We start from the raw sequence: 13,274 nt of genomic DNA, 5'->3' as shown, positions 1-13,274 counted from the left end.
TTGTCGTGAAAGCACGTGTGCGTGTGCGCTAGGAATCCTTAGCGTCCTCCCCTCGGGGATTTTTTGTACTGCTAGTTGTTACAGACTGCGGGCACAAAGCTGTAAAGCCAAGTAATTTGGAAGAGGAACTTAATTCAGGAAGGGGGCGTCAAGAGGAGGTGGTTTTTGGTCTCAAATATCGTTTCTCTTACTAGACACAAATTTTGTCTGTTCATCCGCTGTGTTTTTGAAAAATGCTTTGGATTTCTGAATTAAATCTGCTTACTTAACACAAATGCTGACAATGGAAACCCTTCCACGTGAGACTGAAGGCTGAACGTTTTCTCCTGCCCTCAAGCCAAGTTGCTTTTTTGTGTCACCGGGTGAACGTTAAACTCTGTTATCTTCACGTTTTCACACCCTAGGAAGAAGAGCTGTTTCCGTTTAACCTGGATGAGTTTGTCACTGTGGATGAGGTCGTGGAGGAGATGGAGTCTCCCGTTAAAATACGGCGAAATCCACCGAGGGGAAAGAGAAAAGAGGGTCCTAAAACCAACTCTGCTGAGCCTAGCTCCAAGAGGAGGAAAGGGAAGAGCTGCGTGGCACGCCTTCCTGAAAGCGAGCTCTCTTTTGTCACTCTGGACGAAATCGGTGAGGAGGAGGAGGTCACCGCGCAGCTCATGGGAGTTGCTAATCTAGAAGCGCTCAGCGACCCGCAGGGGCTGGTTGTCGTGGATGAAGTGATGGAAGAGGAGGAACTTCTGTCGGAAGCGGTGAAGGATCCCCGGTCCCTTGTTACTTTGGATGAGATCCCTGCACAGGGGAGCCTTGGCTCTCAGAAGGACGCCGCCGGGTCGGTTTTTGAGGAGCAGGATTTGAAAGCTGAACCCTTGGTAACCGTAGATGAAATCGGTGAAGTGGAGGAGCTGCCTCTGAACGAGCCGACCGACTTGAACATCGAGGACGTGCTGAAGCAGAAGGAGGGTGACAGGGTGACCGCTGAGGACGCGGGAGATTGCGCGTCCTCCCAGGTGCCGGATGATCCTAGTGCTTTGGTGACGGTGGATGAGATACAGGAGGACAATGAAGATAACCCTCTGGTGACTTTGGATGAAGTTAACGAGGATGAAGATGATTTTCTGGCTGACTTCAATCGTCTAAAAGAGGAACAAAACTTTGTCACGGTAGATGAAGTTGGAGAGGAGGATGAGGAAGAAGAAAATACTTTCCCAGGGAAAAACACAAACAAGGATGAAGACGATGAAGATATCGTTGCTGTCGCAGGACCAGAAGAAGAAGAAATTGCTGCCATTGCAGGACCGGAGGAGGAGGATATTGTTGCTGTCGCAGGACCAGAAGAAATGGAAATTCTAGGAGATACGAGCCCAGAAGAAGAAATTATTGCCGTCTCAAAGTCAAAAGGTAAGGAAGCTCTCGTTTCCGGAGGGGAAACAGAAAATAAGATGCTGGTAATGGGTGCCACGCACTGAGATCTTGTAGCAAAGAGAGGAGCCTGAGGAGCCCCAGATCTCTGCCAAAGTTACTGAAAGAGGTGCTGGGGAAAAAACGGGAGACTGAGAGTGAACAGTGGCCTGAAGGCAGGACGTGCTGTTAACGTTCTGCAATCCGTCTTTCTCGTGGTGTGAAATGAGGTGACGTGTTGATTGGAAGTGTGCGTTTGGTGTTTATCGAGGCTACAGCTGGGGAAAAGCGGTTCTTTTCTCGCCTCTAATGCAAGGCCTGGTGAGCTGCCTAACGCCGCACAGATTATTTCTGGTCTTTAATTGCGGGGCCAAACTTCATTAAAAGAGGCGAGTCAGATGAAATACGCACGGGTGCCAAGGTGTGAGAGCTTCCATGCTGGATCTGGAGGAGAAAGCGCAGCAGAGCAGCTGTAGCGTGGGCTTAGCAAAGAGTTAAGGACGGCTAACGCGGAGCCAAGCGGCGGGATTAACAAAAGCATTAATATTTTTATATTCTAGTAGCAAGTTAGCTGTGAAAAGACCTCTTAACAGATCCAAACCCTTGAGTGGATTTCTGTTCCAGTAAATCCGTTTGATACACCATAAGTAAGTTCCTTCGACAGCTTCCCGGTTTGTCATTCAGAAGAAGGATTTGTTGCGCTGACCGTATATCGAGATTGCTTGGACACAGGATTAGAAAGAGAAGGGCTGTTTTCGATGTCTGACCCTTCACCTGCTGGTTGGACTGCTTTAGTAGTCGAAAAACCAAACGCCTTGAGTTCTTTCTAGTAGAGGAGGCTGTCACACTCCTTGTCTCCAGAAGAACCTTGAGATGCTGATTTTGATCTTTCCTTAGAGCTGGTTAATCCGCTGACGCGCTCAGTAGGCTTTGACCGGCTCTGTGATGAAGCCGAAACACTGCGGTCGGAGCTCGAGCTAGAGTAATTCAAGAAAGCTTGACAGCTGGGGTCACGAAGAAGTCTCCGCCGCAGCAGCAGGGCTGCGTTTGGAAGCCTTGCCTGCAGGGTTGATGTCGGGGGTTCCGGGGAATTGCTCTGCGGAAAGACCAAGCTGAACGGTGTAGCGAACAGCAGGGCACGTGCCGATGGCTTGTTTCAGGCAGTCACGAGCCGTTCTTGGTACAGAGTTCCTCCAGACGAGCCAGTTCCTTTCCCTAACGTGCGTTTTTTGGCCTCCAGCAGGTCAGCTGGGATCAGGAGATAAGGAACCGGAGTCGAAGAGGAAGAAAACGGCTTCTTCAGACGTCTCAAAGGCGCAGAGTACTCCAAAAGGTAGAACAAAAGCCCCCACCCCAAACGCTGCCTACTCCTCTCGCTGGAAGACAGCTTTCTTGTGATTTGGAGATGTCTCGTCACCACGTTTAACTTTGAAGTCGTGGCGCAGCGTCCGTGTTTTTATCTTGGCGCCTACAGACGCCTGTTGAACCAGTGTCTGCTCCCGGCTTGCTAGCAGCAGCAACATTGCAAGTTCTTTTTTCCTAGAATAAGTAACGACAAATTGTACCGCTTTGGCTAAAGGAATCGGATTTGTTTGCTTGTTTTCTTTTTTAAAGCAGTGTTTTGTGAGTGGGATGTCTGAAAGCTGTGTTTTGTTGACGTCGGGTGTGTGTGCTGTCTCTCCAGATCTGGATTACCTGGTTCCCAAGGCTGGCTTCTTCTGTCAGATCTGCTCGCTGTTCTACGCGGACGAAACGTCTGTGAAAAACCACTGCAGGACCCCGCTTCACCAGCAAAACATGCAGGTAGGGGTGCAGCTTCTCCAGACGCAGGGCTGAGAAGAACACAACCCAAAAACCGGTTGCTTTAGCGAGTGCCGGTCATCTCCTGGTGGCGTAGGGAGCTCCTGCGAGTGCTTCAGGGGGTGTTCACCGGAGCCCCTGGTGAAACTGGAGTCGCTGTTTCCGATTTCACGACCGGTCCCAGATCCCTGTCAGCGTGGGGGCTCCCGGTACCCAGCGTTTTACCACACGCCCCGTGAAGATTCCTTCACCCCTCGTGTGCGAGTGAGCAACGCCTGGCGTGTGTTTGGGTGCCGATCACGCAGGAGCAGCGTGGGGAGCGGGCTGATGTGGGGTTGCTGTGTTTGTGAAATGTACCCTCTGGAGCACGATCTTGGCGCGGACCGAGGGATAACGTAGCGGTGCCTCTCACTGCCTGCCCTTCTTTCTGCAGAAATTCATGGCCAAGCAGAAGGATGAGGACAACGGTGGGGAAGAGGAGCGGAGTTCAAGGTGATCAGAGGAAAGAAGAATTCTTTCCGTGAATCAAACTTAGGGTCCAGTCGATTTTGTGTATTTTGTTATGGTTTAATTTGTAATTTTGTTTTGGAAACAAGCATTCATGTTGTGTAAATTTGAGCTCGGTATAGACGGACTGAAAGAAAAACACACGGTGGCTTTGGTTTGTACATCGAATCATCTGACGCGGGAGAGACTTCTTTTACAGGTGTCGACAGGAAATAAATGTTCTTACTGTATAGTTAACGCGGGGATCGCGTTCCGTGTGCTTTATTGGGCTTCGTTCCCTCCGGGTCGCAGCGGCGACGAGGAGGGGATCCCTTCCGGAGCTGGTTCTCTCGGGTGCTCGCGGCAGGTGGCATTTCCCACGCTACGCGTGCTCTGCGCTGCCCGGGAGCGGCGACGCTGATGGTAAGGATGTCGGTGATCCTGTGGGCCGTCGCGCTCCCTTTAGCCGTACTCGTCCTCCGGCCTCTGCCAGTCCTGGCAGCCCCAGGAAGATAAAGCCGGGGCCACTGAGGGGAGCAAAGGGCTCGGCCGGCCAGGGAGGTCACTGTCCCTTTCCGCTCCTCCCCGGCGACCCAGCGTGCCAGTTTATTTTGGGCTGCTTTCCCCCGTTTCTGACCTGCAGTTTGTCCCAGCCTGTAGGTCAGAGCCTGCGGGGCACGCCGCGGCGTGGCTGAAATTTCTAATCCGGTCGTTAACGTCGCGCTGTGCTGAGGCCGGGTCTGTGGCAGCCTGCATCGTGGCTGCTGCCGCTTTGAGCGGCTGTTCTTCCCCTAGCCACGTGGAAGTGACCCAGATGAGTTTTAAACACCCCGCCATTGTCTCCGCCATTCTGCCAGACGCTGGCTGACGGGCTTTGGCCGAGTTCTGTTTCTGGAGGAGGAGTTCCTCCTGTCCCAGGGAAACGGAGGCTCTGTGGCTCTGCCTGCGGGGCTGTTTCAAGCCGTACCCGTGCCGTAGCCGGTACAAAATCCTCGTGTCTCCTGACCACCGCTCAGGAGAGCCCCAGGATAAACTGGAGTCGTCGGATGATGCTGGGCGGGAGTCGGTAAAGCTGCCCGCCGCCCGACGTCGCTGCCGCGGTGCGCGGAGAGGACGACGGAGCCGGCTCGGACGGCCGCGCAACAACGGCTTCGCTTCGGGCTCCGCACGGAGGTGCCGGGGCAGTCGTGCTCAGGTTACACCGCGGTAAATTCTCGTTGCTTGGGCTGTTTTTGGGGTTTTCCTTTCCTTTTCTGGGGTCGCTCGGTGAAGACCGCCGCTGCGGGCGCGCCGGTGAGTCACCGCGCTGCGGCGCCCAGCCCCCGTGGGCGGCTGAAGCGTCTCAGAAACGCGCGAGGGACGTGGGCCGGCAGGTCCCTGGCACTCGGGGAGCACGGCTGGGCTAGGAGCCTGCGTGTGCGCGAGCGACGCGCGTCCTCTCCCCGCTCTGCGCGCAGGAGCCGTGCCCTGCTCCAGAGTGGCCGCAGCGATGGGGTGATGATTTAACTGCTTAGTTACTCTCCCTTAGTCACCCGGTCGCTCGTGGGTCATTTCGCACAGAAGAGAATTTAACAACGCTGTCTGACAAGATGGGGTACAAACGAATTCGGCACGAGGAGCCTGCGGGGAGGTGCAGAAAGCACCCTGCGCTCCCCGCACCGCCGGGCTGTGCGGCGGTTTTATTTTCCCAGCCGCCCCGGAGCGCGGGGACGTGACTTTCCGCCCTCGGTGGCTCCATCTCCCTTACGGCGTTTGTGCGTTGGTGTTCGGGCCTCCAGCGTCCCCCTGCAGCCAGGACGGCAAATTTCTTGCCCTGGCTTCTCTCTGTTGGTTTGTGCGTGCGGAGGATCGAGAAAACGACGCTGCCTCGGTTGCCCGCCTGCTCCCAGCCCAGGGCCGCAGCGCTGCGCAGGCTTCGGGAAGATGGGATCCGGCATCGCGTCCCGGCCAGCGGAGCGGAGCGTGGGCCTGGAGCGCGTCGAGGCCGGTGGACAGGGACTCTCCAAATCCGCATCCCCCATTTGTGCCCGGCGCTTCGCTTCGAGACGTCGGAACGTGCCGGATAAAACCAGGTAAGCTGCAGCGGCCGCAGCGAAAGGCGCGGGAGCTGTGGGGGGATGCTTCACTGGGAATTTTAGGGAAAAAACCATCCTATCCCCCACGGTGACGTGGAAAAAAAAGAAATCTAGGAAAAATGAAGTAAAAATCCTGCCGGAGCCAGGGAAGGGCTGGGCCGTGCCGTCCTGCGCCTGCCTGCAGGTTTAATCTCCCCGATAATCATATTTCACCCAACGCCGTTGCGCCGCTCCCGCAGCGCGTCCTCCTCCACCGCTGCTGGCGGCAGCCACCCCTTTGGGGCGGGGGGGCTGACTGGGAAACGGGGCTGGATAAAGCCGAAACGGGAACGGGGGCTGCGGGGAGAGGGGAGGGGGCCCGGCCGGCCCGGGAGGCAGCGACCTCGCTGAGCCGCTTGCTGGGAAACCCGGGGGTAAAAATAAAATCCCCGAAATAGCCGGGCGGCGCGGGCGTCCCCACCTGTCACCGCGCGCTGCCGCGGGCCTGCCAGCACCGGGGGAAACTGAGGCAGGGGGGAGCAGCCCGTGGGACGCCCGCGGTGCGGGTCTGTGTGCACCCAGCTCCCTGGGGGGGGCTGCAGGGCTCCCCCCGTGCGTGATTCCTCTCCCCCAGACCCCAATTTTCCCACCCCGGGGGTGATGTTCGCCCCCCGGGTCTGGCCCTGGGGCCGCGGTGAGGGGCTGGGGCTGCACCCTGGGCGTCTCGGCCACCTCCCCCGTGGCGGGGGCTGAGGGGGGGACCCCAGCTGGGGTCTGGTGGGGGGGGGTCTCCCTCGCTGCAGTTCGTGGTGTGCAGAGCCCCCTGACCGGCCCCAGCTGGGGGCGTTCAGACCCCAGCCCCCCCAAAAGGGGGACACTCGCCTGCCTCTGGTGCAGGGGGGGTGCCAGCCCCCAGCCCCCCACCCATCCAAACGCCGGGGGGGCGGGGTCCCGGGCCGCAGCCGTTCCCCTTTAAGAGAGGCGGGTACCGAGCGGGGGAGGGGGGGCCGGTGCCGGGGTGGGGGGTGCAGCGGGGCGGGAGGCGGCCGGGCCGGGACGATGCTGCGGGTTTTCGTCCTGCGGGCGGAAAATGTCCGGACGGCGGACACGGACATCAGCGACGCGTACTGCTCCGCCAGCCTCGGAGGTGGGGGCGCGGGGGGCCGCGGGGGGGGCACGGGGAGGGGGGGCTGCGCCAAGGGCTGTCCCAGCGGCAGGGACCCCCCGATCCATCCCCTGGGCCCCCCCTGCACCCATCCCCTGCCGCCCCCCCCCCCTGCCGCCCCCCCCCCCCCGCACCCATCCCCTGGCGCCCCCCCCCGCACCCATCCCCTGCCCCCATCCCCTGCCCCCCCCCGCACCCATCCCCTGCCCCCCCCCCTGCACCCATCCGCTGGGCCCCCCCGCACCCATCCCCTGGCCGCCCCCCCCTGCACCCATCCCCTGGCGCTCCCCCCCCCGCACCCATCCCCTGGGCCCCCCCGCACCCATCCCCTGGCCGCCCCCCCCTGCACCCATCCCCTGGCGCTCCCCCCCCCGCACCCATCCCCTGGCCCCCCCCCCCGCACCCATCCCCTGCCCCCCCCCCGCACCCATCCCCTGGCCCCCCCCGCACCCATCCCCTGCCCCCCACCACCCCAGACGTTGCGCATCGTCCACGCAGGGCCCCCCCGCCCCCTGGATCCGTGGGGTGCGGGTGCCTGGGGACCCCCCTCCCCCTCCGTGCTGGGAGCGGGGGGGGGACATTGCTGAGCGGTGACAGCAGCTCGGGCCGCGCTATTTCTGGCCTGCGGGGGTGGGGGGGGTGCGGGATGTCTCCTCCCTTCCCTCTCCCCCCTGCGCGAGGGACCCACGGGTGCAGGGGACCGCGTGCGCGCTGGGGACCCTCCGGACCCCCATGCCTGGATGGGGGGGGGGGGCGTGGGAAGGGGCTGCGTGGGGCCACGTGGGGTGGAGACACGGCCGTGGGGGTGCAGGGCTGCGACCCCCCGGCACCCATCCGGTGCCAGGGTCCCAAATCGTGTCCCCCCGGCCCTCCCCACGCCCAGGGGTGACGGGAGGCGTGAGGCAGCGTGTCACGCGTGGCGGCTTGTTCGCCGCGCTCCGGGCGCCCGTGGGATGAAGAAGCGTTTTTGGGGTTTGCCGGGCGGGGTGGGAGGAGGCCGCGGGTCAGCAGCCCCGCGGCTGGGGGGCGGGGGGGCCCCGCACCACGGGCACCGTGTGCCCACGTGAGGGGTGGGGGGAGCCCCTCGCCCCCCTGGGCCCCAGCACCGGATTCTTCCGTCCCAGCGGGGGTCGTGACAAGGGGTCGTGTCCCGTCCCCCCCCGTCACCAGTGCCGGCCGGGCCCGGTGCTGCGGGGGTCTCGGAGCCCCTGCCCACCAGTGGGACCCCCCCCGGGTTTGGGAGGTCCCCGGTTTGCGCCATCCCGGGGGTGCTGAGGCTCCGCGTCGCCCTGGGGTCCCGGCGCCCCAGTGCCACCCGGGTCCCGTGTGTGCGGCACCCCCCGCGCCCCCCTGCTCCGTGGCCCCGTGGCGTTTGGTCCCCGCGGTCCGGGGGTCCCTGCGCCGCACGGCACCCCCGTGTGCGTGGTGGGGTTCGTTTCCACCCCGGCGTTCGCAGCGGCCCCGCGTCCCGGCGCCGTCCGGGCCTTGCGGCGTCCCCACATCCCGGTGGTTTATTCCCCCCCCCGGGGCTCACAGCATCCCCGGATCCTGGCGGTTTATTCCCCCCCCCGGGCTCACAGCATCCCCGGATCCTGGCGGTTTATTCCCCCCCCCGGGCTCACAGCATCCCCGGATCCTGGCGGTTTATTCCCCCCCCCGGGCTCACAGCATCCCCGGATCCTGGCGGTTTATTCCCCCCCCGGGCTCACAGCATCCCCGGATCCTGGCGGTTTATTCCCCCCCCCGGGGCTCACAGCATCCCCGGATCCTGGCGGTTTATTCCCCCCCCCCCGGGGCTCACAGCATCCCCGGATCCTGGCGGTTTATTCCCCCCCCGGGCTCACAGCATCCCCGGATCCTGGCGGTTTATTCCCCCCCCCCCGGGGCTCACAGCATCCCCGGATCCTGGCGGTTTATTCCCCCCCCCCGGGCTCACAGCATCCCCGGATCCTGGCGGTTTATTCCCCCCCCCGGGCTCACAGCATCCCCGGATCCTGGCGGTTTATTCCCCCCCCCCCGGGGCTCACAGCATCCCCGGATCCTGGCGGTTTATTCCCCCCCCCGGGCTCACAGCATCCCCGGATCCTGGCGGTTTATTCCCCCCCCGGGGCTCACAGCATCCCCGGATCCTGGCGGTTTATTCCCCCCCCGGGGCTCACAGCATCCCCGGATCCTGGCGGTTTATTCCCCCCCCGGGGCTCACAGCATCCCCGGATCCTGGCGGTTTATTCCCCCCCCGGGGCTCACAGCATCCCCGGATCCTGGCGGTTTATTCCCCCCCCGGGCTCACAGCATCCCCGGATCCTGGCGGTTTATTCCCCCCCCCGGGCTCACAGCATCCCCGGATCCTGGCGGTTTATTCCCCCCCCCGGGCTCACAGCATCCCCGGATCCTGGCGGTTTATTCCCCCCCCGGGCTCACAGCATCCCCGGATCCTGGCGGTTTATTCCCCCCCCCGGGCTCACAGCATCCCCGGATCCTGGCGGTTTATTCCCCCCCCCGGGCTCACAGCATCCCCGGATCCTGGCGGTTTATTCCCCCCCCGGGCTCACAGCATCCCCGGATCCTGGCGGTTTATTCCCCCCCCCTCGGGGCTCACAGCATCCCCGGATCCTGGCGGTTTATTTCCCCCCCCGGGCTCACAGCATCCCCGGATCCTTGCGGTTTATTCCCCCCCCCGGGCTCACAGCATCCCCGGATCCTGGCGGTTTATTCCCCCCCCCCCCGGGCTCACAGCATCCCCGGATCCTGGTGCCGGCGTTTCCTGGGGTTCGCAGCAGCCCTGGGCTCCGAGGATTTGATTTGCCCCCTCTGGGGCTTGCCGCACCCCTGGGTCCGGGTGCTCAGGCGTTGCTGAGTTTTGTGACGCCCTTGGGTGGCGCTGACCTCAGTTACCATTTCTGGGACTTGCAGCATCCCCAAATCCCGGTGATTTATTTTCTGCCCCCGGGACCCACAGCATCCCTGCGTCCCGGTGATTTACTTACCGTCCTGGGACTCGGCACCCCGGTGGTCTGGGCATCCCCCGAGCCTGCAGCATCCCTGGATCCCAGTGCTGGGGACCCACAGGACTTGCAGCATCCCTGGGTCCCAACGATTTAATTTACATCCCCGGCGCTCGCAGCATCCCTGAGCTGCGGCGATGTTTTCACCCCTGGGGTTTGCACCAGCCCTGGATCCCAGTGATTTAATTTACCACCTCTGGGGCTCTCAGCATCCCCAAATCCCGATGCTCAGGCGTCTCCAGAGCTTGTAGCTCCCTGGATCCCGGTGATTTTCACCCCTGGGCTTTGCAGCATTGCTGAATCCCAGTGCTTGGGCATCCTCGGAGCTTGCAGCATCCCCAGATGCTGCTGATTTATTTTCCATCCCCAGATCTCAGTGGTTGATTTTCCATCCCTGGGACCCACAGCATCCCCAAGTCCCGCTGATTTATTTTCCTTCCCCGGAGCCCGCAGCATCCCCAGATCCCAGTGATTTATTTTCCGTCCCCAGCATCCCTAACTCCCGGCGATTCCCTCGCCATCCCGACTCCTGCAGCCTCCGCAGCCGCCGCGCCGAGGCGCTTCCTTGTCGCTCCCAACTCCGGGAAGGGCTGGGACTGGGAGGTGGGTGTGGGATGGGGGAGGCAACGATATTGGGACCGCATCCTGCCCTGGACAGAGCCCATCTTGACCTCCCCGGTAGCCACCTCCATCGCCCGGCCATGCTGCGTTGCTTGCTCCAACGAGCCAGCCACCTCCCCAATTTGGAGAAAGGCGACAAGCAAAGCGACCCGGTGGCCAGCTTGACTTTCCGAGGTGAGGGGACCCCCCCCCAAAAAAAAAATTAAAATCAGGGCTGGGGTGGGCAGGATCGGTGCTTTCCCAGGATTTTCTCTGCTTTTCCAGCATCCTCCAGCAAAGCCCGGTGGCTGCGGGGCGACCGGCCAGGACATACGTCCTGGCCGGTCGCCCCGCAGCCACCGGGCTTTGCTAAACTCCATCTTCATCCTAAAATCCTTGCAAAATTCCCCCCCCCTGCCCGGGCTTAGGCACGGCACCGGCGTCTCCAAGGGGCTCGTTGAATTTTACCGCTCGTCCTCCGTCGTTTCGGGGCGAGAAACGCCGTCATCTCAGGGATATTTTATCTATTTATTTATTTATTTTTAACTAATTAATTAATTTATTTTTTGGGGAGGTGACACCAGCATTTAGCTAATGCCTGAAATTGATGGGGTGATGAGGGTGAGGCGCGGCGAAGAGCGGGACCCGGCTTTGCCGTGCCCTTGGGTGCTCCCGGTCTCTCATGCTTTACTCTCGTTACGGGGTTTTAATCGCTAAGACGAGATTAATTAAAAAAAACCCATTATCTATGGGGTTATCCCAGCGCCGCGGGTGCTGGAGGACGGAGGTCCCGGGAAGGGAGCGCTGCCTTTGCACCTCGAAAGCGCTCGCTGGAGGATGTCGCTTTATTTTTTTTTTTGGGTTTTTTTTTTTTTTTGGCAACCGTTTCCTGGATGTGGAAAATGTCCATTTTTAGAAAAAAAAAAAATAAATCAGGAAAGGGATGAGTGGCTCTGACCCAGCCTTTCCTGTGCTGCTTTGCGGGGGGGGGAGCGGTGCTGCCGGCTCCGGGACCCCTCGCGGTGGGTGCTGGGCGCTGGCCCCGGGTGGGCTCCGTCCGTCGGCCGCCGCAGCGCGAAGCGGCTCTTGTTGGCCAAATCCCCGTCCCGAAGGCGAAAAAAAAGGGGAATATTTTATATTTGGAGTATCTGGGGCTCGCGCCAGCCCCGCGGGCCGTGGCCCCCGCCTGTGGGTTACCTGTCGGTTTCTGGAGGGCCCCCCGGGCGCTGGGCCCGCGTCCCCCGGGTGCTGAGTCACCGCCATTGTTCGCCTTTTCCTTTTCCTCTTCCCCGCCGCGACGCGGCCCCTGGAGCCCGCGCGGCCCCTCGCCCGGGGATCGGCGGCACGCGAGGGTCGCGCGTTTGGGGTGACGCTTGGGGGGTGTTCGCCGCCGCCCGACCCCGCTCCCCGGGACGCCTGCGGGACCGGGGTGACCCCGCGTCTTTCGGGGGTGTCGGCGGGCCAACCTCCCCCCAGTTTGGCGTGCAAGCGTCCCACCGCTCTCGCAGGGGCTCCGAGTCCCGCGCAGGGCCATACCCAGGTTCGGGTGGAGGGAGGGGGGTGCCTGGGTGCCCCATGGCCCCTTCCAGCCCCAACCCCCGCCAGCAGCCTTTGGGAGCCTTCTCTCTGCCCTGCTCCCGGGGAAGCTGAGGTGCGGCCCATGGAGGTGGCTTTCCCAGGGTTTTCCAGCAAAGTTTGGCTGGGGCTCGCCGTGCGGCCCCATCCTGCTGCTGGGAGCTGCGGGTGTCGCCGGAGGCTCCCACCACGGCGGGGGTGACCGGAATTTTGGGGTCTTTCCCGGTGTTTTGGTGTGGAAACCGGTCTGACCTGTGCGCGTTGCTCCCCGCAGGCGTGAAGAAGCGGACGAAAGTCATCAAGAACAACGTGAACCCCGTATGGAACGAGGTGAGCGTGGCCCCGGCCCCGCGGGGACGGCCCGGGCGCGGAGGGTGCTGCGGGACCGGGGTGCGAGCCCCCCGGGTTACCCCAAGCGCGAGGGGCTGCCGCCCCGCAGACAATTCGGGGCCGATCCCCGTCGCGGGCGGCTTCGTGTCCCAAATTCCCGGCAGCGAGGAGCGGGGCCGAGCTGGCTCCGCGCGGGACCTTCGCTCCGGCCACTTCCCCTTTCATCAAGATCTTATCAGGGCTGAGCACGCAGGCGGAAAGAAACTGTTTGAAAACATTGCGGCTCGAGGGGAAAACAAGCGTGTTTTCCTCATCAGCCCGGCCCGGGGAGGATATTTTTTCCAGCGCCTTCTTCCTTCTGGCCCCGGCCTGCGTTGCCGTGGGTCTGGATGACAGAAAAAGGGTTTTGGTGAGCGACCGGCCGCCGTTTTGGCGCAGAAAGGCCGCGCTGAGGGTCGTGCTCTCAGCGCTGCGATGGTGACGCGGCTCCGGCGTTCCGGTTCTCCACGTCCCGGAGCCGCTGGTGGCGCCGGAGCCGATCGCCGCCGGCGTGAGCGTCGCGGCCGCGGCCGGGCGCTGACCCTGGCTCCTTTCCCCTCCAGGGCTTCGAGTGGGACCTGAAGGGAGCCCCCCTGGACCCGGGCGCCGAGCTCACCGTGGTGGTGAAGGACCACGAGACCGTGGGCAGGAACAGGTGGGAGAGGCGTTGGGGGCCGGGCGCGAGCCCCCTGTCCCGCTCCCGGCGCCGGCGCAGCCCGCGTGCGCCCCGGGGGTCACGCAACGGGGCTGGGGTGGGCGCCGAGGGGATTGGGGCTCCCCCCGCGCGTTTCTGCCCGGCGCCGGGCGCCCTGTGCCGCG

At 62.6% G+C, this 13,274-nt stretch overlaps 2 protein-coding genes across 11 annotated transcripts in view; both read left to right on the top strand.

Annotated features, from left to right (window-relative positions):
* Positions 1–3,945, top strand: part of ZNF638 (zinc finger protein 638) — a 44,959-nt gene extending 41,014 nt beyond the window's left edge. For 2 of the 4 annotated variants that reach the window (XM_086746365.1, XM_086746366.1), the window contains exons 23-26: positions 405–1,401; positions 2,642–2,734; positions 3,086–3,204; positions 3,635–3,945. In XM_086746365.1, coding sequence (XP_086602491.1) covers positions 405–1,401; positions 2,642–2,734; positions 3,086–3,204; positions 3,635–3,697 — 1,272 coding nt within the window. In that variant the 3' untranslated portion in view covers positions 3,698–3,945. Of the gene's footprint in view, positions 1–404; positions 1,402–2,641; positions 2,735–3,085; positions 3,205–3,634 lie in introns of those variants that run through there. The other 2 variants (XM_086746364.1, XR_015258395.1) reach the window with 2 other exon arrangements.
* Positions 3,946–6,799: 2,854 nt separating this feature from the next.
* Positions 6,800–13,274, top strand: part of DYSF (dysferlin) — a 90,863-nt gene continuing 84,388 nt past the window's right edge. For 3 of the 7 annotated variants that reach the window (XM_086747492.1, XM_086747489.1, XM_086747487.1), the window contains exons 1-3: positions 6,800–6,888; positions 12,361–12,416; positions 13,019–13,110. In XM_086747492.1, the coding sequence (XP_086603618.1) occupies positions 6,801–6,888; positions 12,361–12,416; positions 13,019–13,110 (236 nt within the window). In that variant the 5' untranslated portion in view covers position 6,800. Of the gene's footprint in view, positions 6,889–10,577; positions 10,707–12,360; positions 12,417–13,018; positions 13,111–13,274 lie in introns of those variants that run through there. The other 4 variants (XM_086747488.1, XM_086747490.1, XM_086747486.1 and 1 more) reach the window with 2 other exon arrangements.

The sequence above is a fragment of the Chlamydotis macqueenii genome, chromosome 4 (assembly GCF_036417535.1).
Source record: "Chlamydotis macqueenii isolate bChlMac1 chromosome 4, bChlMac1.mat, whole genome shotgun sequence".
Classification (NCBI taxonomy): domain Eukaryota; kingdom Metazoa; phylum Chordata; class Aves; order Otidiformes; family Otididae; genus Chlamydotis; species Chlamydotis macqueenii.
Note: the sequence above shows the minus strand (reverse complement) of the source record. Positions and strands in the feature narration are given on the sequence as shown.